Source organism: Eurytemora carolleeae, unplaced genomic scaffold, assembly GCF_000591075.1.
Source record: "Eurytemora carolleeae unplaced genomic scaffold, Eaff_2.0 scaffold309, whole genome shotgun sequence".
Taxonomy (NCBI): Eukaryota; Metazoa; Arthropoda; class Copepoda; order Calanoida; family Temoridae; genus Eurytemora; species Eurytemora carolleeae.
This window is the reverse complement of record NW_019396409.1, coordinates 255,862-282,985: the sequence shown is the minus strand read 5'-3', so window position 1 is coordinate 282,985 and position 27,124 is coordinate 255,862. Positions and strand designations below refer to the sequence as shown.

The following is a 27,124-nucleotide window of genomic DNA, read 5'->3' as shown; positions in this document are numbered from 1 at the left end:
GGGGGGAGCCTGGGGGGGGTCCAAAAATCGTATACTAGGACAGACCCGCGACTTGGAAAGTTACAAAAAAATTTGACGTCAAATTCTAAGCCAGTAAAAATTATTTGATATTGAAATGCAGCAAAATTTATCAAACATGGTTTAAGCTGTAAAATCTAGAAACAAATTTTGTGTACTGCAAGAAAAAGCTTGCTTAAATCGCATTTTAGATAGAAATGTCACCTGAAAATTTATCTATCACAGTGCCGAGGTTTAAAGTTTTATTTTGACATTCTGCAGATTTCTGAGTCAACAGCCGCCATTCTTGTTTTAGGCTGGGTCAAGAGTCCCTTAATAGCACTCTTAACTAATCCTGGTTGGTAGGATCATCTACCCTACGCGTTCATAAGTTGTGCTAATACCGGTATTAACTATCCGTTGGATCCGCAAGATTTTGGCTTCTTGAGTGAAAACTTTTGGAACATTACATTTGCTTGAATGCTATTTCTGGAACATCTTCTTGAATAAGCAATCAAATAAATACTTCTGGAACATATTCTCGACTGATTACTTCTGGAACATATTCTCAAATGAACACTTCTGGGACATATCTCGAAAATTATGAATGAATTTTAATTGTCAATTGAATTGAAACATTTATCAATCTAATATTATTTAGAATGCAGAAAATAAGTTAAACTAACTTCATTTTGACGAGAATTTTTTTTTTAATTTTCATGAAAAATTTGCTGAAATGAGTGAAAATTAAAAAAAACAGTGTATTTTCCAGGATACAAATCCGTACAATCCGTACAATTTGAAAACAAATCCGTACAATCCGTGCCATCCGTACAATCCGTACAATTTTAGGGTAAAAAAAAGTCAATCCGTACAATCCGTACAATCCGTACATTTTGGCCACCCTGTATCTTTGTATGAAACTCCCGTGTTTCCATTTTGGGAGTCTATAGTGTAGATATTAACAAAAGAATCAGAAAATTTTAAGACTTATCATATAAAATCATGTTTCAAACAAAAATTTGATATCTACAAAATTGAGTTAATCCATTCACGAAACCCGGGTTCCGACACGGGGTTTCAACTTTCATGACCCTGTTTTGAATTTCAGACTAGGGATCATGGAGTTTACTATTATTAACAATTATAAACTCCATATTCCCATACAATTGTAAGTGTACTCTGTACAATGTGAGTTTACTTGAACAGATTAAGTGTATTGCCTCCACATTTATAGTATGGCATGTCCGATTCACAACAGTAACCTTAAAGCCTTTTCACGCGAAAAACGCATTAAATATCCATGATTTTCTCAATGAAAATTGATTATGTTCAATGGTGGTTGATCTCTGGAGTTTTATAATGAGAGAAAATGTCAGAATCAAATACTTTTCAAGCAAGAAAACTGACAGTATATTCCACATTAATGATCAGATAAAGGTTTAAAGAGTACCGTTCTTAAGTGAATCGGACTTGAAATTACAACAACAGTCCCTTTAATCAATTCTATTCTACCTTTTATCCGGGGGTTTATAAAACGCAGTCCCTGTCCCTTTCTTCTCAATCGTAGCAGTATTCGGGTTCTCATCTAGAAAATTTAATGAAATTATGATTTTAAAAACTCTATTTATTCACTGGCGAGTACAGAGTGTAAAGTAAATAATATTAACATGAAGCAATTGTACACCATCTTTTACCAACACACTGTACAGTGTACATTTTGTAAATTAAAATGTAAAAGAAGGTACATGGTTTACAAGGTCTATAGACACATCTCAACAAAGAAACATGGTTTTCGACATGCAATATAAACCTCAACTCAAAACTACGCAATCTAGATATTAGGAGAAACTTCTTTAGCTTGAGAGTTATTAAAAGATGGAACAGTTTGCAAGTATACATTATAAATGCCACCAAATTGATTAGTTTTCAGAATATGTATGACAAACATATTTCTTCAATGTGATAGGAATCAGGGGTGCCGCCTAGATCCCTGGTGAAGGTGTCAGAGGCGCCCAGATCCCTGGTTTAACTTAATGAACTATCACTAGAAACAAAAATAGATATATTGACTTGCTGAATATGATACGAAAGTGATCTCCCAGCGAAATATATTCCAGTAATCCAGTAAAATCAGGCAAACAAACAGACAAGCAAAGTATGTATTCATCAGCAATAAAACTCGATTTGTTGGTAAAATTTATCTATGTTACTTTGTTAAAGTAGATTGAGTAAGATTATCATTCCTCTTAATGGTAATCATGAACATGGAGATCAAGTTTCTAAACAGGGATGTTTATGTCCCCAAGATCTAGGGGGGGGGGATGTAATTACCCCCCAAAATTCTAGGGGGGGGGGTAATTACCCCAAGGATTCTACCCCAATATTATTTACGCCACTGATCACATTTCAAAATGCTTATCCAGGTATAAAGGCAGATTTCTTGGAACATGAAATTAATTATTTAACCCATACATTATGAGAAAACATATATTGTTAAGAGAAAAAATCAAAAATTATACAGTTTTAAAGATCTGATCTAGAAAAAAAAAATTTGACAGACATTAATTAAGCTACTATGAATGAAACTTTAAAAAGAAAATAACACATTATATTAATAATAATAAATAATGAATATATATTTAAAAATTTTGATTATTTATAAGCTTACATGTTTTAAGTATTGAATCATACATGATACATGTACAAAAATATCTTTAAGCAAACACATAAGTGTTTCCTGTGTATTAATATATAATATGAGCTTAATACGTTTATTAGATAGTGGAGTTGTAGAGGTTTTATGATGAATTGAAAATTCAAGAAACCAGGAGGTTTTAATTACCGAGTTATTTTCTGTAAATTTAAATTTTTTAGTCATGTGTGTAAATTGTAGATAAAGAGGCTCTTTAGATGGCTGAAGAGTAAAGATCCATGTCAGAATTAAATATCTTCAAGAATCNGGAAATGATTTTTGACGCTGAGGGTAAAAGAGTGAAAAAATTGACAAAATAATGCAAGTTCATTTTAATCCTATAAAACTTTAACCAAAATAATTAATTTATTTTTCCTTGAATATAATTTATCCTCCCCAAATCGGCGAATAAAACCGTACAAAATAATGCCTAATATCAGGGGGAAAAACATTATTATTATTATGGTTTTCACGAAAATATATACCTCTAGTCAAGGATGCAGATTGTGTGGACTAGTTCTTATAAAAATGGATTTAAAACTAAAATGCGAAGAATATATAATCTTGAGTTAACGACTGAATGAGATCTGTTTGTGCTCGTTCAAATCCCCGTCAACATGAAACTCTTTATAGCATCCTCGACAGTACAAGTCATTATCACAGCCTCGACACCTAGAGAAAAGAAAACGATAAAGAGACTTATGTTTTTTTTTTGCAAAAAAAGTATCAAATACGAATTTTCATAGAAGAACTCGCAAAAAAAGCGTCATAATATTCTTCAATAATTTATTTTTTTAGGAGAAAGAAACTGAACGATATCAACGTATAAAGGATGGGGTGGGGCCGGTCACTGGTCAGGCTCAGCGCGGTCTTTTCTGCGGCAAATTACTACAACAAGGCAAAAATTCCTCCTAATTTAAACAATGGACTAGATCTTTGATATTTGAATCCTGAAACAGGTCTAAATCTTACTTTTTTGAATCATTTATGTCACTCTTTATTGAAAATTATCACTTTAACTACATTGATATCTTAGTTATTAATACCTGAAGGACGCATCCTCGTTACAAATAACACACCAGGGTAATTCCTCCGGTTCAACATCCTTACTACTCTCCGCCCTACCAAGAGAAGAAGGATCCAGTAAACCCGGAGTAATCGAACCTGCTCCAGAAGCTCCCTTGGGTCCAAATCCAGGTAGATAATCAGGTAGTAAACTGAATAATAATAACAATAATAATAACATTTCATAAAAAAAGTATATCCGATACTCAAAGGTCAAGGAGTCAAGGCTACTACAGATTAACATTTATTTCTAGATAACTAGTTTGAAGTTGGTTTCCTGAAAATAAAATACCTTAGACGTTCTTCTAGCTCTTGCTCAGCTATAATTTGTTTTGTAATCCTCTCAGTTTCATCTTCATCCACATCCTCATCATCAACCTCATCCTCAGGATCAACTTCCATCTTCTTCCCATCTCCAGGACGAATTCTAAGTTTTGCCAACTGTTCCTTTAATAAAGAAAAATCAACTAAAAGGAATTCTAAATTCTGTCAACTGTTAAATCAATAAAGGAAATCAACTAAAAGGAATTCTAAATTCTGTTATCTGTTAAATCAATTAAGAAAATCAACTAAAAGGAATTCTAAATTCTGTTAACTGTTAAATCAATAAAGAAAATCAACTAAAAGGAATTCTAAATTCTGTTAACTGTTAAATCAATAAAGAAAATCAACTAAAAGGAATTCTAAATTCTATCAACTGTTTAATAAATAAAGAAAATCAACTAAAATGAATTCTTCTGTCAACTGTTTAATCAATAAAGAAAATCAACTAAAATGAATTCTTCTGTCAACTGTTTAATCAATAAAGAAACTAAACTAAAATGAATTCTAAATTCTGTCAACTGTTAAATAAGTAAAGAAAATCAACTAAAAGGAATTCTAAATTCTGTCAACTGTTAAATCAATAAAGAAAATCAACTAAAAGAATTCTAAATTCTGTCAACTGTTAAATTAATAAAGAAAATTAACTAAAAGAATTCTAAATTCTGTCAACTGTTAAATTAATAAAGAAAATCAACTAAAAGGAATTCTAAATTCTGTCAACTGTTAAATCAATAAAAAAAATCAACGAGAAGGAATTCTAAATTCTGTCAACTGTTAAATTAATAAAGAAAATCAACTAAAAGGAATTCTAAATTCTGTCAACTGTTAAATCAATAAAGAAAATCAAAGAGAAGGAATTCTAAATTTTACCGACTACTCCTTTCCTAGCGAAAAATCAGCTACAAAAAAATCAAATAATAGCAAATTAAAAAGTTAAAATCATTTAATCCTAATCTACAAGGGACTGTAGACGTGATTATATGTGAGCCTTCATTTATAGTGGCATGTCCGAATTTCAATGGTACCCTTAAAAGTTTTGTTTCATCGAGAATTCGAATGACATCAATGTTTTTAACTTGGTTTCCTTATGAAACAAAAACAATGGAGGAAACAGTGAAAACTTGACACTTTTCGAGCTAGAAAAACGACGATACCTTCCACATTATGATTAAAATTTTCTATTGTGAATCGGACATGTCCGTCCCTCTTTAAAAAAGATGGTAACTTGTAATTACAACGACAGTCCCTTTAAATCTGAACCTGGATTGCTTTATCCTTCTCCAGTTCTCGAACAGCATTCAACGCATCAAGTTCAACATCCCTGAATTTTAAACTTTTAAATGTGGTTCAAGATCAAGATCAATGGCCGAATTTAAAGAATTTGAGCCGCCGCAGCTCAAATATTGTTGGTTCTACTTGAAATCGTATTCAATGTTTCAAGATTTAGGCCGGCGCTCAAATGAAACCGGTTTTTGGCTGATTTGAGACGCGGCTCAAATTCATTAAATTCGGACTCGAATCAAATCAAATCATGGATTAGGGAATATTGAAGGCTCCGGTTGGAGGCAGGAGCGTAGCTAAGCAATTTCTTNTTAATATCTAGGGGGGAGGGGGTGATTTCAATTTTCTGGCATTAATACACTTAAACCGGGTCAATTCTAATTCTTTGAGATTAATTCTTATCCATTCTGATAAGTTTTTCCGTTCTCATCAACACTTATCAATTTATTTCCATTTTGATCTTTTACAGACTATTTTTACCAATTTTCAAATCCACTCCTAAAATAAAATCCATCCAATTTAAATTAATTGTATCTCTTTTCATCCCAGCTAACCGATGTAAAGTATAAGTGCTTACCTTCCAACAATATCGAGTAGTTTAGCCACCTCATCGACATCCATATCACCGATTGTTTCCTAAATCATGCACAACATTATAATTTGAACATCATAAATATAATAACTAATTGTCAAATAATAAGTTATTGCATTATAAAAAAAACTCTTTCTCCACACTCCATGGACTCCATGACTATAAAAGATACATTTATTAAGAATAATTCAAGTTAGAACTGTAAGAAAAAACTTGAATATTGACTCTTAATTTATTCCAGGCTATAGCTCCTATGGCATCCTTCTTTAGCTCCCCAAAAATTTAAAAGATTAAAAAGAGATTAAAATCGAAATTCACAAGTAAAAAACAAAAAAGTTCATAATTAAAAATTCCAAAAATTTTATTCTAACAGTTTCAGACCACAAACAATTCTCCGTCCACCCCCCCCCTCAGAGAAAAAAGTTGTGCTCCTGGATACTCTATGACTCAATGTTACTGACGAGCATCTACCTGGTCCTCCTTAGCAGTATACTGCTGAAGAAAACTGTCTGGATTGTGTAGACTAGGCGTACTGGGTTTCTTCATGTTCTCAGGATCCTGGCCTCGCAGCCGGGCCAACCTAGAAGATAAACTATCAGGGTTGTGTAGACTAGGAAGCCTAGGTAGACTAGGTAGACAAGGTTGACTAGGTAGACAAGGTTCACTAAGTAGACTATCCAGACTAGGCAGATAGGCAGACTATGTAGACTAGGTAGACTATGTAGACTATGTAGACTATGTAGACTATGTAGACTAGGTAGACAAGGTACACTAAGTAGACTATCCAGACTAGGTAGACAAGGCAGACTAGGTAGACTAGGTTAACAATGTAGGCTATGTAGACTAGACAGACTATGTAGACTAGGTAGACTAGGTAGGTACTGAGGTTAATAAGCTCACCTAATTGCAATATCCTGTTCCGGTGTTAGAATTTTAGAATCTATTTCAACTTCCTTCTGAATACCTTCAAGTAGATCTCTTCGTTTCTCTTCATCAGTCCTAAATATTTAATTTGTAAGTCTGGGTGCAAAGTATGTTGAACCGTACAGTGTACACTGTGCAGTGAAACCGTACAATTTGAAGTGTACAGAGCTGGAAATTTAAGAGAGTATCTTCAGGGTGGCCAAAACTTTTTTGAACCAATCCGTACAAAAATCCGTACATTTTCGGAAGCCATCCGTACAATCCGTACAATTTTCGAAAACAAATCCGTACAATCCGTACAATTTTTTTNTGTTTAACTACGTTATATATAACAGTGCACAGCTTGTAATTGCGCTGTTAAAGACCCAATTCTAAAAAAAATCCCATTTTTGAAAAAAAACCATTAAAATTCAATTTTTCATTCATTGTCCTTGTGTTCAGTTCATATGAGAGGGTTTAAACTTCTTCAGCAGGAGCGGTCCTTACATTGCTTTTAAATCAATCTGTAAAAAAAAGCTTCATACATATATACAATACTATATACAATACATACTAGTACTTAGATTTTAAACACACTTTAAAATTTACAAATCTAAAATAAAGGCATTATGATTTTGTGATTTACTTCTTTAAATTGGGTTTTCTTGATTTTTTTGAAGATTTTTAAAAAACTCTTTATAAAGCATTTATCAATAGCCCTTAAGAATACTGCTTAACATTCTAAGAGTTAAAAGTTAGGAAGATCTTTGCTAAAACTTTTGGACTATGCCAACATTTTATAAAGTGTCCGACTCTTACTTGAAATTTTTTGTGTGTAATTAAGCAATTTAAGATATATGTGAATAAAAGTGAAAACTCCTATCCAAGTTGTGCTGAGCTTGAGTTCCTTAACCATATCCTGTACGTTGTAAACCAATCTGGGTAAAAAAAATGCCGATTTATTCATAAATAAGAAATCAATACAATTTTTGTTAAAAATTTTAGTTTTACTCATATAAAATAAAAAAGCAAACTGATATTTAAAAGCTTAAGAAAAGAAAGCCTAAAAACAGTTATAAACTTGCACTAGCAAAATCATTCAGAACTAGGAAAACAGTAATAATAAAAAAGGATTCTTACTTAGTTCCTTTTCCCTTGATAGAGGTACTCAGCTGAAGTCCAGTATGAACAGAGTTACGGTTAATGCGAGATTTACTTGAAAAAATAACCTGTTATTTGATTTATTAAAATAAACTATTATATTCTAGAACAAATCTACTCAAAGCAAATATTCTTTTGTAATGTTTTCCTCATCACGCGAAAATTTGACCAGGCCAGAGTACAATTAAAAACTGTTTATAATTCCTCACGTTTAATTTTTTGAGAGAAACAATGATAAAAAATGTATAAGGCATGTATATAATCTAGATTTAAACTTTGAAAATCCACAAATTATTTTGTGTTTGTTTTTGTTTTATAGTGTAATGATCACAATTGAAATACAAAATGGGCGCGAAGCGTCCTGAAAGCTTTGTATTCTATATGTCAACAAATCGATATTTAAACATTTGATTAATTAATAACAAATCTCAAAGAAACCCGTAAATATGATTTACCTCTCAATGCAATTAGAACCTCGGACGCAGTCTGATGAGTGGTGCGTGAATTTTCTTATCTTGTAAATCTTGAATAATTCATCTTCAGAAAGACCTAAAGTTATAAACTTTAACAGCTATGTTTGATCAGTTAAGTTTGTGGAAATCTAAAATTAATTTAGAATGAACAACATTTAAAATTGTAAAAAGCATTTGCGTTATCTTCAAACTTATTGATAACTCCTTCCCTCAACTCCTCTGCCCTATTTGAGTTCTCTGGGTTTCTGGTGAGTGCAACATCCAATGCTCTTGGTAAAATAAAACCTTTTTTTTGACTATTTCCTAAACACCGGTGTTAGTGTTAAGAGTGGTATTAGAGCGGTATTAGCTAATACCGCTCTTAAGATACCGGACTCTTGACCCGGCCATTTGGTTCAACACAACACAAGGATATGTCGTCTTCTATAAGAAATTCTGAAAAATTTCTTATATAAATTAAAAAAAGGATATTTTTTTTAATTAAGTTAATTAAAATTAGATCAGAAAATAATATTGATTATTGATAACAAAAAAATAAGAAAAAAGATTCTGAGAAATTTGATCTAAACGCAATAAATCAGAGAAATGCATCATTATATGTTAGTTCACATTTAACTGACATTTTTTATGCAATATATATATGTAATAGGCTGAAAACAAGCTAGTGTTCAATTAAAACAAATACATGAAATCCAACGCTGTGATAAAAAGAAACTATGTATTAAAATTTCAAACATCAAATGAATTTAATTCTGACCTTAACATATAACATAGATCACTTGTCTTATAATCTGTGCTAATTCTTTATAATCGAAGATAATCAAAACAGTTTTTAAATTTTTTGGCTTTTACTTACACTTTTTTACTTTCTGAAAGTTTAATGTTTCCTTTAATAAAATCCATGCTTTATGAAAAACCTAAACCTAACTTGTTGCTCGAAATTTCCCCACCTAAACTTTTACTGAGTATTTCCGCGGAAAAGGGTACGAATTCTCGAGAAAATATAAACCTTAAAAGATTTCTTTTTGTCAGTTGACTTTAGTTTTGAAACCCTTAATTAGTTTACAACTGTGCATTGTCAAAAAACGAAATCGCTAACCAAGATATAAAAAATATTTTAAACATAACAACTTTTTCAAGCCAACAAAGTTTGAACAAAAGAATGAACTGCCATATTATTCACATCGATAAAATATATAATAAAGGCAGATCACATTCAGGGGCGTAAATAATTACTTGCAAAACCTTGTCAACTTAAGCTAGACAATGTAATTTTTTTTAGCTCTGCCTGGTGATCAAATACATTACAGAATCCTTATATCCGCCCCTGCTGTAGGGAAATGAATCTTGATAAGTCATTACTTACCTTTCAGTTTGGAAAGGCGGTCTCTTAGTTCCGTATCCGAAGGAATTGATGTTTTTTCCTTCCGTTCTCTAAAATGTCAAATTTCAATTTTTTTATATATTATCCTGAACATCATTCATTCATTTTCCTCATTAGAGAAAAAAATTATTTTACAAGGATCAAGCATTGATCCATCTTAATTTTACAGATTTACAGATAAATTTAATTCCTCTTCGTTTTCTCGTGATGGTTATACCTGCAGGAACAACATTAGTCGAGGGATCAAGCATTGATCCTCAAATTGAATATTAAGATAAAGCTTTAAAGATTAATATTATGCACAGATAAAATCCTATCTTTGGCTAAGTTTCTTTACAGCATAAATTGAGTTCAAAGGAAAAATTTTTTGTTTTAATACCTTTGTAATTTCTCTAATCTATCAACAATCTTCTGATCATCTTGGGATAATCCTTTTCTTAAAGATGCCATCTTCCGGTTATCTACTCGAACATTAAACTTAGGTAAAAACTATAAAAGAAGTTTAGGAGAAAAATATTTTTTTTTTTACTCTCGATATCATCCGTTTAGTCATTAGTCAATGTTCTTGTCTTGCAAAGGACGACTTTTATCAGCTCTTTTACAAATTATAAAATTCAAACATATCAAATATTATTCTCAAGTAAGTACAGTGATAACCAGAAAACTGTAGAATAGGAAGACAACATCTAAGTAATGCTAATGCTAAAGTAAATTTGATGTTGTTACAAAGCAAATACCTTAAGTTATTAAGTGAAATGGGTCTGTTTACACTGCACAATTGCTGTGCCTCATGACAATTTAAAAGTCATAATTTTAAACTAAAAGTCGAAGCTTCCTATTCCAGAGTTTTCTGGTTATCACTGTACTTGTTCAGTCTATTTAGTTAAATATATGTTTATGAAAATGAAATAAAATTGGACATGCAAAATTTCAAGTTTTTTACAAAAAGTGCAATTTCCTTTATAAATGATGACCGGGGTTCCACCCGGGTGCTCAAGTGCGTCAAGTCGTTTCTGAAGAGCGGCCGGAGGTGCGTAAACTTTCTCCACTCCGGCAGGGTTACGCACAAGTGTGTAACATGCTCCGCAAACCTTTATATCTTTCGGGCCTTTACCCGGGACCAGCGTTCTGATTTTAAGATAATTTACGAGATTTTTACTACTGCTACCACGTCAAAACATAACATTAAAAAATAAACACTTGGACAACAGTATAGATTGTAGTTTAAAGTATAAAAATTTCTTAATGTTTCCTATTGAAATCTACAGTGATAACCAGAAAACTCTGGACTAGAAAATCGACTTTTAAACTCAAGTTATGACTTGAAATAGTCAAATGACCATGAGGCACAGCAATTGTGCAGTGTAAACAGACCCATTTCACTTAATAATTGTCATGTAATAACTTACTAGAAAAATGTATTCGCTTAGTAATAACATCAAATGCACTTCAGTATTGCTTTATTGTCGTCTTCCTACTTAACAGTTTTCTGGTTATCACTATTTATGATAATTATCAATTATCCCTGTATTTGAGGCAGGCTGAGCAAAAACCAAACCCACAGTTTCCACAACCATGCTCCCTACAGATTGAAATAAAAACACAGATTCACGCAATCAGACATAAATACTTGGTATATGTGCATTGTTATGCATCAAATCAAAGTTTTCGGCAAACGCTGAACTTCAACCTTAGAGTGTGCGAGGTGGGGAAGACTTCACTGCAGATTTTACTTTGGTATATGACCACTTTTTCAACAATTTTCAATTAAATTAGTATTTATTTAGGGTTAGGTTAGGTTAAGACACTTTCTGGGCCGAGCAGCTGCGACCACGGGTTAGGTTAAGTTAAGACACTTTCTGGGCCGAGCGCTACGGGTAGGATTCAATCTCGATCTACAAATGTCATCCCCCTTTAATCATGCTTTTAATTAAGCGCGGCAGTGAAGTCTTCCCCACCTCGCACACTCGAAAGTTGGAGTTCAGCGTCTGCCAAGTTTTCGGAATCAAAACGCTTTCAACAATAAGGAATTTTTAAGAAATTTTTTTATCAGTCAAAATTATTTTTTGTTTCAATTATTGATTGTTTTAACGTCAATAAATTGATATTCTATCATGCATTTCATAGTTTTGTCTGCACGATACAAACCTGTTTAATATTCCAAACGGTTTAGTGCATCCGTAGCAGGACATTTCGTTGTCTGAAAAAATTCAGGAATTTATAGATTTTGAACAAAAACCGGATATAAAAGTAACAAAAAGGACAGGATCATATTAAAAAAAATAGTTGGGAGTTCCATTTAAAATAAGGTCCAGGGAAACACATCATATCAGAATTTTACAATTTTTATTAGATATTTAAAAATGATAAATATTTTTATGCGTCGGTGATGTAAATTTTGTGGATATTGGTCAGAAAGACGAAATAAAATATTGATAATTTATTTCGTGTGTTTATTAATATTTACTTTCGAATAAGTGATCAGTCCCTTTCAGTTCAATGAAAGATTCCTTTAATTGAACAATCCCTTTAAGTGAACAAACATTAAAAGTGAACATTCACGTTAAACGAACAATCCCTTTAAGTAAACAAATATTAAAAGTGAACATTCACGTTAAGCGAACAATCCCTTTAAGTGAACAAATATTAAAAGTGAACATTCACGTTAAGCGAACAATCCCATTAAGTGAGCAAACATTAAAAGTGAACATTCACGTTAAGCGAACTATCCCTTTAAGTGAACATTCACGTTAAGCGAACAATCCCTTGAAGTGAAATACGAAAAAAATCAATTCTCTATTTTTGTAAACAACCAATGTGGTAAAAACTTGTAATCCTTTAAATTTCTATAAACTTTATTTTAAAATTTTGTTTCTTGCTTCAAAATTTTGTTTCAAATCGTGCCATAATTAATCATTACTTTACTTAAAACTTATTCTTATCGATTATGATATATTGAATGGAAACCACCTTCTCACCGGACAATGTAAACTATATTTTAAAAAAAACGAATTGGTGGATTAGGATTGCAACCAACTAATACAAAATGTCTTGCATTTACTAAAATTTTAGCTTAATAGAAAAACGGAAGACTAGAGAATACAAAATATAAAAAACCTTAACAGTTTAATTTCTGCAGTCCAAACTTCTTCCCAGGAAATCTTATACTCATGTATACATCTAATTATAACAATTAACAGATCAATGATTCTGTGTACAGTACATGAAGTACATAAAACAGCTGACGTCTAACAAATATGAACAGCTGTCAAAATTACAAAATGACAGCTGACAATTATAAATTTAAACATGATTCTAATCTTTGCAACAGTTAAAAAAATATTTCTATATTATCCGCATTAAAATGCTTCACGGCGGACATTTCCGCCTCAAATTTCTACTCAGCAGCTGTCTCCTTCTTTTTCTTGATTATCTCCGCCAAGTGTTTAAATCTGGCCATGCATTGATCCTTCGTCTTTCCAGGAATCTTTCCTGCTATTCGTTCCCATCGTTCAGAACTTCCCTAAATTAATAGATTAATTATAAACTTACATCGTAAAACAAAACAAAAATAATTCGCGGATTTTCACAAAAAATTTCGTGGATTTTCAAAATTTTTAAAAATTTAATGAAGATCGAATTTTGATCGAGACAAATATTTAAAATTTTGATCATTCATAAACCTTCCCTGAGGTCCCTAGATGACCACAAAAAATTTGGGCCCGATCGGTTCAGCCGTTTTGACGTTTATTGGATACAAACAAACAGACAAACAGACAGACAAGCCAAATTGATATATGATTTTGTTTATGGTTTAAGATTAAATTATGAAAAAATCAAAGCACTAACAGGCGCCAATAAACTAATCGTTTAATCTAGTAATGTTCATTCTGATCACTTAATCAATCATCGCTAATTAATTGAACTATATAGCTTAATTATTGATTTTGTCAATCAAATGTAGTAAAAATCTCAAATAGTCAATACATTCAAAGAATTTAAAGGATGAAATTATTTAGTTTGATTTACCTTTGACAAATGGTATCTATGACAAATAGTGTGTGCCTTGGAAAAATGGCACTTACCTTTGGGAATTGTGCAAGGGCTGCTTCTAATGCTTTCTGTTGATCTTGAGACCAACTTGATTCATCCTCCGCTCCGCCCTCAACCTCCACGGCCTTGGTCTTCTTCTTCTTCTTCTCCTCAACTACGGGTATATTCACCACCTTAACAGAAAGTAGAAAAATATATTTTAGATTTTCATTGTCTGTTTTTCTATTGACATGATGCAATTAGTAATTACGTAACTAGCAATTTCAAAACTCGTCTACAAAAATGAAAAATTTTACAAAAAAAACTGATCTAATAAAATGAAAAATCAAAATCGACCCAATATTAATCAAACTATCGCTTCAGATCAATAATTAAATCAATGAGTTATAATAATTGCTAACCTTCTGTGGTGAGTAGACGATATAACCGTCCTCGTCTATCTCCTCTGAATCCTCGTCATTACTCTCCTCATCATCCTCGTCCTCCTCCGCAACTCCCTCTTCAAGTACATCGTCGCCAATCAATCTCGACGATTCTCTAAAAAAAGTAATAATTAAATCTTTAATCTAAGTTAATGGATAGAAACGTGGAAAAAATAAGAAGAATTAAACAATACACAAACCAAAGCGAAAACTATCTCACCGTCCTGTAACTCCTTGTCCGGCCGTCTCCTTGACGAGGCCAGGGTTGATTTTTATCATCCCCGCCATTTTCGTCACCTCCCAGCTGTACCTTTCCATCAACTCAGCAATCCGTTCCCATCTTTATAATACAAATATGTAAACTTTCAAAACTTTCCTGAAGTGGTGATAATAAATAAAATAAATTAGCTTTGATAAAATGTGTATATAAAAAAAAATTTTGTCAACCTTTAGGCTTAAACATTCCCTAATAAGATTTATTTAAAAAACCTTTTACTTAACGTAAAGGTACCCAGGATTCAATCCTGTAAAAAGGACAGAGTTTGCTCGAAGAAGCACATCCCGATCGTTAGTGCTATGGTCGGCACCTCCCGGCTTATCATGGCTAACAACTGGCTCAATCAAAGAAACACACAGAAGACTTTTAATACTTTCCTAAAATGATCATCCTAGGTTACTTGGGTCTCGAGCATAAATGGAATTTTAATAAAAGAACTGAGCCAGTTTGTTAAACTTCCTATTATTTAAATAAGATAAAATAAATTTAGGTAAAAATATTTGAATCCTAAACAATAAGGATATAACACCATCCAGTTGTTGATGAAGTGATGAATAGACTGGGCTGGAACGGGTTCACCTGTGCAAGAAATATTTTTAAAAATAAAATTTTCCGGATTGTGCCTTTAAATAAGAAACTAAAGTTTTCATCAAAATAATAATAAGATTTTTGAAACCCCCCAATCAGTAATCCAAAGGCCGAACTGCATTACAAATAATACCGATGCAATGTCCTAATTATATGTTATATGCAACATGTATTACAATATATGTCTTTTTTACTGAATTTAATAAACCTTGGGGAAAAAATTATCTTTTTGAAGCATGTTGCAGTATTTTCCCCCCATATGCATCATAGTATTCCCAAGAAAACCTTGTTTATCGTGAAAAATATTTGATCTGCTTCTAACCTGTCTGTTGTCCCCCCAGGGAACTTCTTAATGTACTTTGCAAGCGTAGCGAGGTCGTCGTCCGTCCACATTTGCTGCGCGTTCCTTGGAACAATCTTTACTTCCTCATCCTTTTCCGCAACTGAAACCAAATTAAAAGTTTTTAAAATGCAACAATGAAACAAAAATCCAAATTAAAAAATCAAAATACCTTTTGTCTCTTCTTTCTTTCCTTCTTTATACATGTTTACATTCTTCCTTTTCGCCTTGTGCTCTTTTCTCTTCTCTTTCTCCTCCTCCTTCCTCTTCTTCTCCTCCTCGTACTCCCTCTCCACCCTCTCTTGCTCCTCCTGTTCAGCTCTCTTGTCCTCCAAATGTTGACGGATATGTCCTGAACAGCAAATATTTTTAGACAAAAGTGACCATGAGCGTCATTTTAAGTGACTCTCTGTGCAAAGATGGCAATGTCCGATTTAACACTGTACCCTTGAAAGTTTTATTTGATCAATTATGAATTAGATCTCCATATAACTGCTCATTTTCCTTTGCGGTTTCTCTTAACAAAAGTGATTTGCGGCTTGCACATTCCTAGATTATAAAAACCAATGGAGAATCTCGCAGAAATGAACACTTTTCGAGGTCGCGGGGTGCAATTATACACATGCTTAAGCTTCCACATCTTCTACCTCCTTACATACGTAAACCTGGGGGTCGCGGGGTGCAATTATGCACAGGCTTAAGCTTCCATATATTCTACCTCCTCTCGTACGTAAACCTGGGGGTCGCGGGGTGCAATTTAAACTGCCCTTAAAAAAACGACAATGTCTTTCACAGTTTATTATGTAAAGGTATTGATGGACATCGACCATTGTCATCTTTGCATGGAGGGTCACTTGCAAGTTACAATTGCGCTTTCAGTCCCTTTCAGAAATTATTCGTATCTTTGTCAGCAACAACCCAGCTTAATATTCAAAAAATATTTATGTAAGCTTTTTATGAATAAGTTCAGAAGTTCATGAAAAAATTAGTGAGAGGGGGGGGGGTTAATCTTCCGTTTGGGGCTAAATTTTCCTGGAAATCTTTTTACTTTTTCAAAGCAATTTGTTAAGAAATTTTGTGAAGAGATAAAAAATTAGGGTAAAAAAGAAACACATTTTAAGGTACTTTGTTTATTTAGCAAAAAAGTGTTTGCCCTGTTTTTTAATCAGTTTTTAATATTCTAAAGTTCTGTTATCTGATTTTTTCATACCTTAACATTAATTATTAATAAATGCTAACCTGGGATGGTTGGTATGGCGAGGACGATAAATTTGACCAGCCTGAATATCTGGAATGGGAGAGTATCCTGGTAGGTGGGGGCTTCACCCAACAAATTCAACTCAACTTCCCTGTACTGAAATGCAAATATATCAAGGTTCAGCCGTTTCAACAGGGTTGACAAGAAAAACCCCAGCCTAAAAAAACAACCCAAAAAACCAATAAAACCCATTTCAAAAACCCACCTGTAAGTGGACTTTTTTGGGTTTTATTGTTTTTTTTTTCATTTCTCTAATTATTGCCCTTTTCTCACACTTATAATGATAAATGTCTACTATCAACTATATTGATTTTCAGGTAGTTTACAGCACTAAAACTTACACATTTATTCTTTTGTCATGAGTTTTTAAAATATGTTGCGATAGAATAAGGATATAAAATCCCTTTATCATTCTTATATGTGTGCCAAGTTTTTCGGTATTTTACAGTGGTCTTCCTTCTTGGTTCTTGAGCATATAAATATCTACCGATTAATCTGAGTAGCCCCACCCCCAATCAGAAATATGTATCCAAGTGAAAAAATAACTTCATAGAACTATAATATAGAAAAATTGCAGTATTTCCCCTATAAAGACCCGCTATGAAGAAGGGAGGTGATATTATTGTATTTAAAGAGTATTTATTATGATTATAGCCCAACAATATTATCATTTTTACTAACTATAAAATTCACCTATTGCTTAAGTAGTCTTATTATTTTAAATTTTAGTAGGTTTCAACTACTTTCAAATTGAAAAAAACCCAAAAAAGCCAAATAAAAAACCAATAAAACCAGTTTGCCAGACTTTAAAGAGTCTAAAACATTTTCAAGAACAGTTACGATGATCATGTGAAAAATTCAGAGCATATATAGTGAAAATATCAATTTTAAGAATCGCTTTTAATTACCAAAAATGGTATCTAAGCGAAACCAGAACAATATAACAATAACCCAAAAATTTAAAAAAAAATTAAAAATTAAACCCAAGCTGGGCTTGGTTTTTTTTTTTGAAAAAAAACCCCGGGTTTTTTAATCCTGTTTTAATTTTCATTCCTTTTTTTGTTTTCTTTTATAGAAAGTTTAGCTTTTTCTATTTTCTAAATTTCATCTTTTTGCCTAATTCTGTAGTTTGTTAATTGCATTATTTTTTCCTAGCCTAAATTAAATAAAACAATTGCGTATAAAATAAACACCAACCTGTTCGGCGATATCTTCCTCCGATTTCCCCTCCTTCTTCAACCTTTTCTGCCTCCGCTTTACCTCCGCAGAAATATTTTCAGAAATTGTGAATTTCCGTTCCCAGTGGGCAGCCCAGTTCATGCAATACTGGATCAGCGTTGCAATCACTGAATAATAAAGGGAGTTGTTAGCAGGGGAAGTATATTTTTAAGAAAAATTATTTAAAATAATTTTTCCTATATTTAACGGAGTAAAAACGTTCAAGATGTTTTTGAGATTTTGTAAAAAAAAAGTGTTCATGAATTAGTTTTTGGGTAAAAATATTCACATGAAGGGGACCATTTGCTAATTAATTTTTTTAATTTTTTCACACACCCTCCCGCCTTTCTATCTCAAAAGCTTCAGAATTAAAGCAAATTTTCTTAGAATTTTAATTCACAGAAATACTGAGGAATATGAAATCCAGTAAATATTGTATATTGTAAGATCTGTGGATCTTTATAAACTAATGTGTGTTCAGGGTGTTCAAAGTCGAGAAGTTCTCCAGCTTGTCCTACAGAGAACCCCTATCTTCAAGCAACTAATCCTGCAAATCTCTACAAATACATTGAATCTACCATTATCTATCTTACCATTCAAACTACCAATCTAAGATTTTGATGTAAACCTTTCTGAAGCCTATTTTATATTCTTGAAATTGAGTCTAATTTTCTACTATCGTACATGTCTTAAAACAGAATTGTCGATAAGTTTTTAAATGCTTAAAAGTCTAGCCACTTTAGTTTTAATAATAGGTCTTGTCTTTCAGACCAAGATGGGTTAGTTGTACCCCTCCCACTTGGTTTCATTCTCTTTCTCCAGGTTTATAAATCATCCGTGATTTAAATGTTCACATGGAAACTTTTACTCCATATTGATTGACTCTTTTCTAACGGATGGTTTATATAATATGTATAGATTTGTTGTGATAATTGTAATTCCTCCCTCAAAAGTTCCGTGCTCCAGGTGATTAATTATGAACATTAAAAGTTGAGCTTACAAATTATCCTGAATTCTCACAACCACTTCAACAACTCTTATGCTAGGCTGGCTCTGAGTCCCGTTGATATGTAACCTGACTTACTCCGCTGACTCGCGGATAAGTTCCACTCCTCTTCAACATGCAGATGTCTCCCCTGTGTGTTTGATTCCTGAGATGGTTCAGTTCTCTTCCTGAGATGGTTCAGTCCTCTCCGCTGGCTCGCGGAGCTAAACCTATCTGCATCCTTGGTCTCTGGGATGCAGATGCTCTACTCTACTCTCACCTAATAATCTTGACCCCCTGTGCCTTGGGTGGGTCATGAATTCTCTGCGTATACAAGACTCCAGTCTCAACGGAGTCCGAGAGTTCCTGTGTCTTTGGATCTCTACGTATACAAGACTCCAGTCTCAACGGAGTCCGAGTGTTCCTGTGTCTTTGGGACGCTTGCATAATCCTCTACGCTTCCTCTGGTAGTATCCTAGAGACGTTTCCATCTCTAGGTACCAGACCTCCTACAACCTTGGCTTGGTTGTTTCCTTGTTCTATGGTATCTCCGATGGAATGATTACTCTGTTTCCCTGATCTAAGCTCCTCTAGATCAAATACAGGTACTAGTCTCAATCACACTTCTTGTGATCTCTGTGAGAAAGTTAAAACTTGAGAAGGATATTTGAAGATACACATAAAGATCTCAACTCAACTCTATAAAGCTCATATTTAGTTCTTGTACCCGAGACTGTGGTGCATTCTAAACACTAAAGGCTACAAACCTCCGGACAAATCAACATTGTAAGTGAATTTTTCTATTTATTTAAAATTAAGTATTTGTTATATAAAATTGAATGTTTTACCTGGAGAAAGTTTTATTTTTAAAGGCTAGAATTCTGTTTTATTGTAAAATTAATTAACCCTGGACTGATTTATTGTGTTTTCAGTTCACGGTTGAGTCCTGTATAAACTGCCTACCTGAAATATATACATAAGATTTAATCAGTGCAAATAGAGGTGAGCCGAAGAGAAAGAGTTCATGCTCGCTCTTATGTTTGTAGTTATTACCTGGTCTCCTATAGGTAAAAATGAGCACATATATTCTATACCTAGCAGATATGCAAGTCCCTCTGCAAGTCCGATCTTGCGCATTCTTCTGAAGTAGTAAACGGGCATACGCCAGTCCGGTAGTCCTTCGACTAGTACACGGTCGTACATAGCTCGTCTCTCCTTATCCTTCAGCACCTCATAGATAGCGGCCAAGTGCCTTAATAGTTATTTTTCATTAATATTCAAAATTACAATCAAAATATTTTTAATATTTCTAGCTGGAAAGAACCGTGCACACTACTTACAAAGAGATATTTATAGATATTAGAATTTTAAAATAAGTTGAATATTTTACCTGAACTGCACTTCTGCGTCAGGTGCGTCATTTTTGTCCGGATGTAGGACCAGTGCTTTGGTTTTATACGCTTTACGCACTTCAGTGGTAGTTGCTTCCGGCGATAGTTCCATAAATTCATAGAAATTCCTGAAACAAGGAATATATTAAAAGAGATCTATAAAAAATATTGATAAAAAATTGGACATCAACTAGCATTCCAGATAAATTTTAAACAAAAATTCATTTATTGTTCCAAGTTCGGCAATAAAAAAGCTCTAACATTTTTTTGTGAAAATATATTTTTTTTATGTTCGGAGGAAAATCAATCTTTAAAAGTGGGGGAGGGATTTTGGATAAAAAATATCCCCTGTAATCAGAAATGTTTACCTATTAACCTCCTCGACCAGGTCGAAAAGGTCCATCTCGTCATTGTCCCAGGCGAACGATCTTCCGACCATTATAAGCACACAAAAAACGCGCAGACAAGCACGCATAGACCCGAAACCTATTCTACCGGACATCTTGTCTGAAATTTTAAAATTAAGATTAACAATCAATAACAAAATCACTACAAATCAGGTTTTCGTGGATTGTTGTAACAAGTGTAGACTAGAATAGAATCATTATCAGAATCAAGTTATTCCTGGTTGTCAAATAAATATCACAGTGTCACACCGGTAAATTGCATAGATACGAGATATCTGGTTTAAAGTTATAATCACATAAAAGGAGTATAATTTGATTAGGCTTGTTTTATCAAATATAATTTTGTGTATTCATTTGAACATCATATCGTCACAGCCCATAAAAATGGCAACTAACATTTTTAGGAAAAACAAAGAATTAAAGTTGGCAAGTAAACATAAAATAAGTTAATAAAGAAGAAAATTAGAATGGAAAAATGGAACTTGATGTGATTGTCATTTGCCAACGTAAATTTGAGCGATTCCATTTGTGATGTTCAACAGTTAACGCATCCTTAATCTAAAAAACAGATGAAAAAACAGGAACTCTTTTTTAAGGATGCTTCAAAATACGTTGAAAATCTCTTAGAATTAAGAAAATATACAATCATTAGAGAACAGGGGCAGGTGGAAACCATCCTCCAAACATCCTCTGAGCCTCAAGGGCTACCGCTAAAGAGTTCCGATCCATATTAAGACCGGCAACCACTTGAACGCCTAAAGGAACCCCCCAGGAGCCTACTCCAAGGGGAACCTGGGTCACAGGAACCCCTAGAATATTAAACACGGCAGTGTAGGAGAAGTTGAAGGATTTCAGGATAGGTTGAGAATGATACGGAGCTGGGGTTGAATGTGAAGGATAGATTAAGACTCCGTTTTCTCCAAGAAGTTCGTTCAACTTAATTTTTAACTTTTCCCCAAGTTCGACGCATTTAAGATGCTCCTTTGAGGTTGTGTTTATCATCTTCTCTGACATTCCGAGCAGTAATGCAGGCAAGGTGTGCTTGGAGATGTTCAAGATCCATTTGAACATCTCGAGCCAGGGGTTTACTGCTCCCTTGTTGTCCGCCAGGTCGGAGCAGAACGAGGGTCTGTTCTTCTCCGATGCCATGCTGTTCATCCAGATTCCTAGGGAATGGTATAATTCATCAATCTTCACTTTTTCCACCTGTATGTTAAACTCTCTTTTAAACCCTGCGATAAAGTTTTTCTGTGCAACCTTGAGCTCAGGATGAACCGGAGATACAAGAGGGAACCCTCCATCATCCTCGGCAAAGTAAAATTTTAAATTTTTTATCTTAACCTCGTCCGTCAACCTTAGCAATCTCGTCTTCTCTGGTCCAGCAAGGACAGAGAGCATCGGGATCAGGTCCTCAGCGTTCCGGCACATAGGACCGGTGACAAGATAATCTTCATGCTTCCCATGAGCCTCAGGAAGTCCACCAGTATTTGGAACAATGCGAGTGGATGGCTTGTGCCCGAATATTCCGTTGAAGAAGCATGGCATCCGAATGGAACCACCTAAATATAATTTTTCAGAAAAATACTTGTATTTGAACCCATAAATGTATGTTCAATGTTTACCAACATCTGATCCAATCCCAAGAGGAGTTGATCCTGCTCCTATTAAACAACCCTCTCCCCCTGAGGATCCTCCAGCTGTCCGTCCTGATCAATCAATCAATTATGCATTAAATCTAAAATCATCAATCAATCACTCTAACTTAAAATGTAATTTATTTGAGAACGGAACGGTGGACGTTTGATTATAATATCTATTTATATATATATATAAAAAAAATCATTGAAGTATTACATGTTTGACATTTGAACTTGAATCAAAATCAATCAACTAATTAATCAATTAATTAATCAATTAATCAATCAATTAATTAAACAATTAATCAATCAATCAATCAATTAATCAATCAACTAATCATCAATTAAGCAATCAACTAATCAATCAATAAATCAATTAATAAATCAATCAGTATATGCTACCTGTATGGTACGGGTTACAGGTCCTTCCTGTAACCTTGTTACTTGCTTCCCACCACATACACATCTCAGATACATTGGAAACACATACCAGTATACCCCCTAGAATATCATTTTAAAACCAGTGGAATCTTTAAATACAAAACAAGAATTTTGATTATAAACAACTGAATCTCGAGGGGTAAATGTAAGATGTATGAAGGAATTGTTTAACTAAATTAAAGTTATCCAGGAGAGTATAAAATTGTTCCCCCCTCCCCCCTGGGAAGGAAAGAAATCAAAGACCCAAGAGAAGAGGAAGGGAAGGAAAAGGGGAAGGAAACGGGGAAGGAAAAGATGAAGGAAAAGGGAAGGAGAAAGGGAAAAAAAGGGGAAGCAAAATGGGAAGCAAAAGGGGAAGCAAAAGGGGAAAAAAGGAAAGTGAAACGATAGAAGAAAGGGATGGGTTGGGAAAAGGAAGTTCGATAGGGAAAGGAGGAAGAGTGCTAGGGAAACGTGAAGGTTGAGAGCGACAGAGGTAGGGTGAGTGAGAAAGACAAAAATAGGGATTAGGGAACTACAAAGGTGACAGGGAAGGTAGGGAAGGGAAAATGAAGGTAGGAAAGGGAAAAGGAAGGTAGGGAAGGGAAAAGGAAGGTAGGGAAGGGAAAAGGAAGGTAGGGAAGGGAAAAGGAAGGTAGGGAAGGGAAAAGAAAGCCAGGAAATGGGAAAAGTTAGGTAGGGAAGGGAAAAGGAAGGTAGGGAAGGGAAAAGAAAGCCAGGAAATGGGAAAAGTTAGGTAGGGAATGGAAAAGTTAGGTAGGGAATGGAAAAGTAGGGAAGTAGAAGGAGAATGTATGGGATTGAAGGGAAGGGGAAGGGAAAAATTGATGGAAGGTTGACAGATAATGAAGGAACTAACTTTCTCTGAAACCAGACAGTTTTTCACAAATAATTTTTCCCATAGTTATACACCATAAAAAAACGTTATAAAATTTTTTCGCCCTCCGCGCAAAATTTCATTAAAACATATGATAAAAGAATACCCCCTTAGTAAATAATTTTCCCAAATAGTCAAACATATTAAAAAAATTTGCGCTACTCGCACACATTCAGAACAAGCAAATTTTATTTTATGAGAATTTGAGAATTTATGGGAAATGATTTCAATGAAACAAAAATACTCCTGGGCTAACAAATAATCTATCAAAACTTCTTTGCCAGTACAACCATACCAAAAGTTTTTAAAATTTGTCTGTGTCGCCATCTATGCAAAATGCATCCCTATGGGGTTTATTATGCACTGCAGTACAAATCTTTTAAGTAATCAAATTTGGGGAAGGAAATAAAAAAAATCAGAGAGGGGAGGAAAAGAATAATAAAAAAAATGGAATTATATACACCCTGAGTTATACTATTAAGGACTCTTGTAGTGGCTGAATAGGAAACAGTAGATTGTAAGTACGACATCAGCTCTGTGATTGTGTTTTCTCTTTTGGAAATAAATTTACCTGCATTTTTCATTCTTTCAATTACAGGAGCATCGTATTCTCCCTTAATATCCTTCCTTTCAAACAAATATTTTATTGGAATTATATTGAATTTATACAAATAAGCATCGAATAAATTGATCAATTAATCGATCACTCAATGGTGCGTGATCTAAACTGTGTTGAAAAAGATTAAAACAAATTTTAAAAAAATGATTGGGATGGATTTGATTAGGTCGGTTTGTAATGGGAAAGATTTGAGTGGATAAGCTAAAGAAGAGTGAGATTTGCAACCAACCTGAGATATAAACCGGCTGTGTGAGATAACCCCTTGGCGGAGAAACAATCCTGAAGATTTGGGTGATACGTCAAAAATTTAAATTTCAAAAGTTGGGTTTTAATTGTATCATAATAATAATAAATAGCTGAAGGGCTCGGCGTTGCCTGTGGAAAAAAATTTGAAATCTTTTTTTCTACACCCTCCGACCACCCATGAGTCCAGACGTTTGGCCGGCTATACGCAACATAATGTCTTGTTTAATTATCTAGATTTTAATTCAATAAACTTCAAATATTTTCTCAAAAATTTATATATATCTTAAATTTTAAATAATGGAATTCAAGCTTGCCTCAAATTCTTTAAGATTTTATTATCTTTAAGTCTAGAGGATACTATAAGGGTAAACCTATAAAATTTCAAGCTTTGTTTATTATATCTAGCAGAATTCATGGATTCATAAACCTAGGTACTCTAAGTTCTCTTTAAAGGGGAGAAAATTATCTTTTTTTCTGCAAATAAGAAATAAATAAAAACTTAAGATCTGATGGGAAATCATAAATGTTACCTTGCATGAGAATGGAACGCCTAGGAATGGTTTAGATATTTTCAATTCCTCCAACTCTTGAGGTCCGAGACTGGCCAGCTGGAGGTCAACTTCACCGGCCTCCCTGATATAGTTTCTTAAAGTCCTATTGATTGACAAGATAATTGCAAAAAATCTTTATTAATAGTTTACAGCAAAATAATTGTGTTTTATTTTTATGTCGCTATATTAAATATTATATTTTTGGATGAATTATCATAAATGAAGTTGATTGAAAGAATATTCATTTTAATCATTCTCAAAAGCGTTAATTTCTACGATAAAAAAATTAACACAAAATAAAAAATGTGCAACAAAAGTTTTGAAAGTGACAAATTCATGATGAAATTTTATTTTTAACCTGATTGCATCCTCGTATCTGGAGTCCACAACACAGGTTAGAATAGCATCTATCTCACGTATACGATCTATTACAACTCTCACACATTCAACACTTGTAATCTTTCTCTCCCTGGACAAACAAATTTTAAAAGGAAAATTTTTAATCAAAAAAATAAAAAATCTTAGTATATGTATATATATATATATCATACTCCTTGATAAAGATTACAAACCATCCTTTGTTCATAACTTCATCCAATTCCATCTTTAGTTCATAAAATCCATCCTTTGTTTATACAATTCCAGCTTTAGTTCATACAATCCATCCTTAGTTCATACAATCCACCCTTAGTTCATACAATCAATCCTTAGTTCATACAATCCATCTTTAGTTCATACAATCCATCCTTAGTTCATGCAATCCATCCTTAGTTTATACAATCCATCCTTAGTTCATACAATCCATCCTTTGTTCATAACATCCAACCTTAGTTCATACAATCCATCCTTAGTTCATACAATCCATCCTTAGTTCATACAATCCATCCTTAGTTCATACAATCCATCCTTAGTTTAGTTTATACAATCCATCCTTAGTTCATGCAATCCATCCTTAGTTCATACAATCCATCTTTAGTTCATACAATCCATCCTTAGTTCATGCAATCCATCCTTAGTTCATACAATCCATCCTTTGTTCATACAATCCATCCTTAGTTCATACAATCCATCCTTAGTTCATACAATCCATACTAAGTTCATGCAATCCATCCTTAGTTCATACAATCCATCATGAGTTCATGCAATCCATCCTTAGTTCATGCAATCCATTCTTAGTTCATGCAATCCATTCTTAGTTCATAACATCCATCCTAAGTTCATACCATTCATCCTTAGTTCATGCAATCCATTCTTAGTTCATGCAATCCATCCTTAGTTCATACAATCCATCCTTAGTTCATACAATCCATCCTTAGTTTATACAATCCATCCTTAGTTCACACAATCCATCCTTAGTTCATACAATCCATTCTTAGTTCATACAATCCATTCTTAGTTCATACAATCCAACCGTAGTTCATACAATCCATCTTTAGTTCATGCAATCCATCCTTAGTTCATACAATCCATCCTTAGTTCATACAATCCATCCTAAGTTCATATTTTTGGACCCCCCAAAAATGGGTTGGGTGGGTTTAAGTATATGATCATTTACCTGATTTTTCTTGCAACCACAGTAGCTGAGTCTAGAAGGAGGGGACTAGAGAGGGGAGGAAGGGGTTTTGTTGAACCATGAAAACAGAAGAATATTATTTCTGACACAAAATCAACCATCAGTCTGGAATTAGTAAACATTGGCCATTAAATATAAACAATGATCCTGCAATAACAGAATAAAAAACAGCATTATTATACAATTAACAAATCTTATTAGGACATTTTACCTTAAAATTTTCAGAAGTCCAACAATTAAAGGATTCATTTTGTTCACGTTGAAATTAAATTTTATAATATAATTCAACCATATCTGCAAAAGAAAGTAACTTAATTAAAATTGTAAAAATTTAAATAACATAATTTGGTTAATGGAGTTATTGGG

General features: G+C 33.4%; 3 protein-coding genes and 2 long non-coding RNA genes across 5 annotated transcripts; 1 reads left to right on the top strand and 4 right to left on the bottom strand.

Annotated features, from left to right (window-relative positions):
- Positions 1-3,044: 3,044 nt before the first annotated feature.
- Positions 3,045-12,204, bottom strand: LOC111702733 (abscission/NoCut checkpoint regulator). Its single transcript, XM_023474508.1, has 13 exons — positions 12,024-12,204; positions 11,401-11,457; positions 10,834-11,003; positions 10,255-10,336; positions 9,858-9,925; positions 8,474-8,567; positions 6,855-6,953; positions 6,426-6,534; positions 5,940-5,998; positions 5,342-5,402; positions 4,050-4,204; positions 3,739-3,909; positions 3,045-3,364 (listed from the first exon to the last, which is right to left on the bottom strand). Exons 1-13 carry the CDS (start codon positions 12,065-12,067, stop codon positions 3,262-3,264), a joined length of 1,272 nt encoding a protein of 423 aa, XP_023330276.1. The 5' UTR covers positions 12,068-12,204; the 3' UTR covers positions 3,045-3,261.
- Positions 7,231-8,570, bottom strand: LOC111702739 (uncharacterized). The gene is made up of 3 exons (XR_002765473.1): positions 8,474-8,570; positions 7,998-8,072; positions 7,231-7,795 (listed from the first exon to the last, which is right to left on the bottom strand). It is a non-coding gene; the product is annotated as an uncharacterized LOC111702739 (long non-coding RNA).
- A 553-nt stretch (positions 12,205-12,757) lies between the features above and the next one.
- LOC111702738 (dnaJ homolog subfamily C member 1) lies at positions 12,758-20,922 on the bottom strand. Its single transcript, XM_023474519.1, has 11 exons — positions 20,776-20,922; positions 20,407-20,535; positions 20,111-20,268; positions 18,011-18,159; positions 16,795-16,909; positions 15,728-15,907; positions 15,538-15,658; positions 14,571-14,690; positions 14,330-14,465; positions 13,961-14,101; positions 12,758-13,398 (listed from the first exon to the last, which is right to left on the bottom strand). Exons 1-11 carry the CDS (start codon positions 20,907-20,909, stop codon positions 13,273-13,275), a joined length of 1,509 nt encoding a protein of 502 aa, XP_023330287.1. The 5' UTR covers positions 20,910-20,922; the 3' UTR covers positions 12,758-13,272.
- Positions 19,343-20,091, top strand: LOC111702740 (uncharacterized). The gene is made up of 3 exons (XR_002765474.1): positions 19,343-19,621; positions 19,735-19,802; positions 19,949-20,091. It is a non-coding gene; the product is annotated as an uncharacterized LOC111702740 (long non-coding RNA).
- LOC111702737 (fatty-acid amide hydrolase 2-A) lies at positions 20,914-27,080 on the bottom strand. The gene is made up of 9 exons (XM_023474517.1): positions 26,970-27,080; positions 26,741-26,863; positions 25,544-25,654; positions 25,165-25,267; positions 24,618-24,667; positions 24,341-24,396; positions 22,854-22,952; positions 22,437-22,520; positions 20,914-22,373 (listed from the first exon to the last, which is right to left on the bottom strand). Exons 1-9 carry the CDS (start codon positions 27,005-27,007, stop codon positions 21,463-21,465), a joined length of 1,575 nt encoding a protein of 524 aa, XP_023330285.1. The 5' UTR covers positions 27,008-27,080; the 3' UTR covers positions 20,914-21,462.
- Between the last annotated feature and the right edge of the window lie 44 nt (positions 27,081-27,124).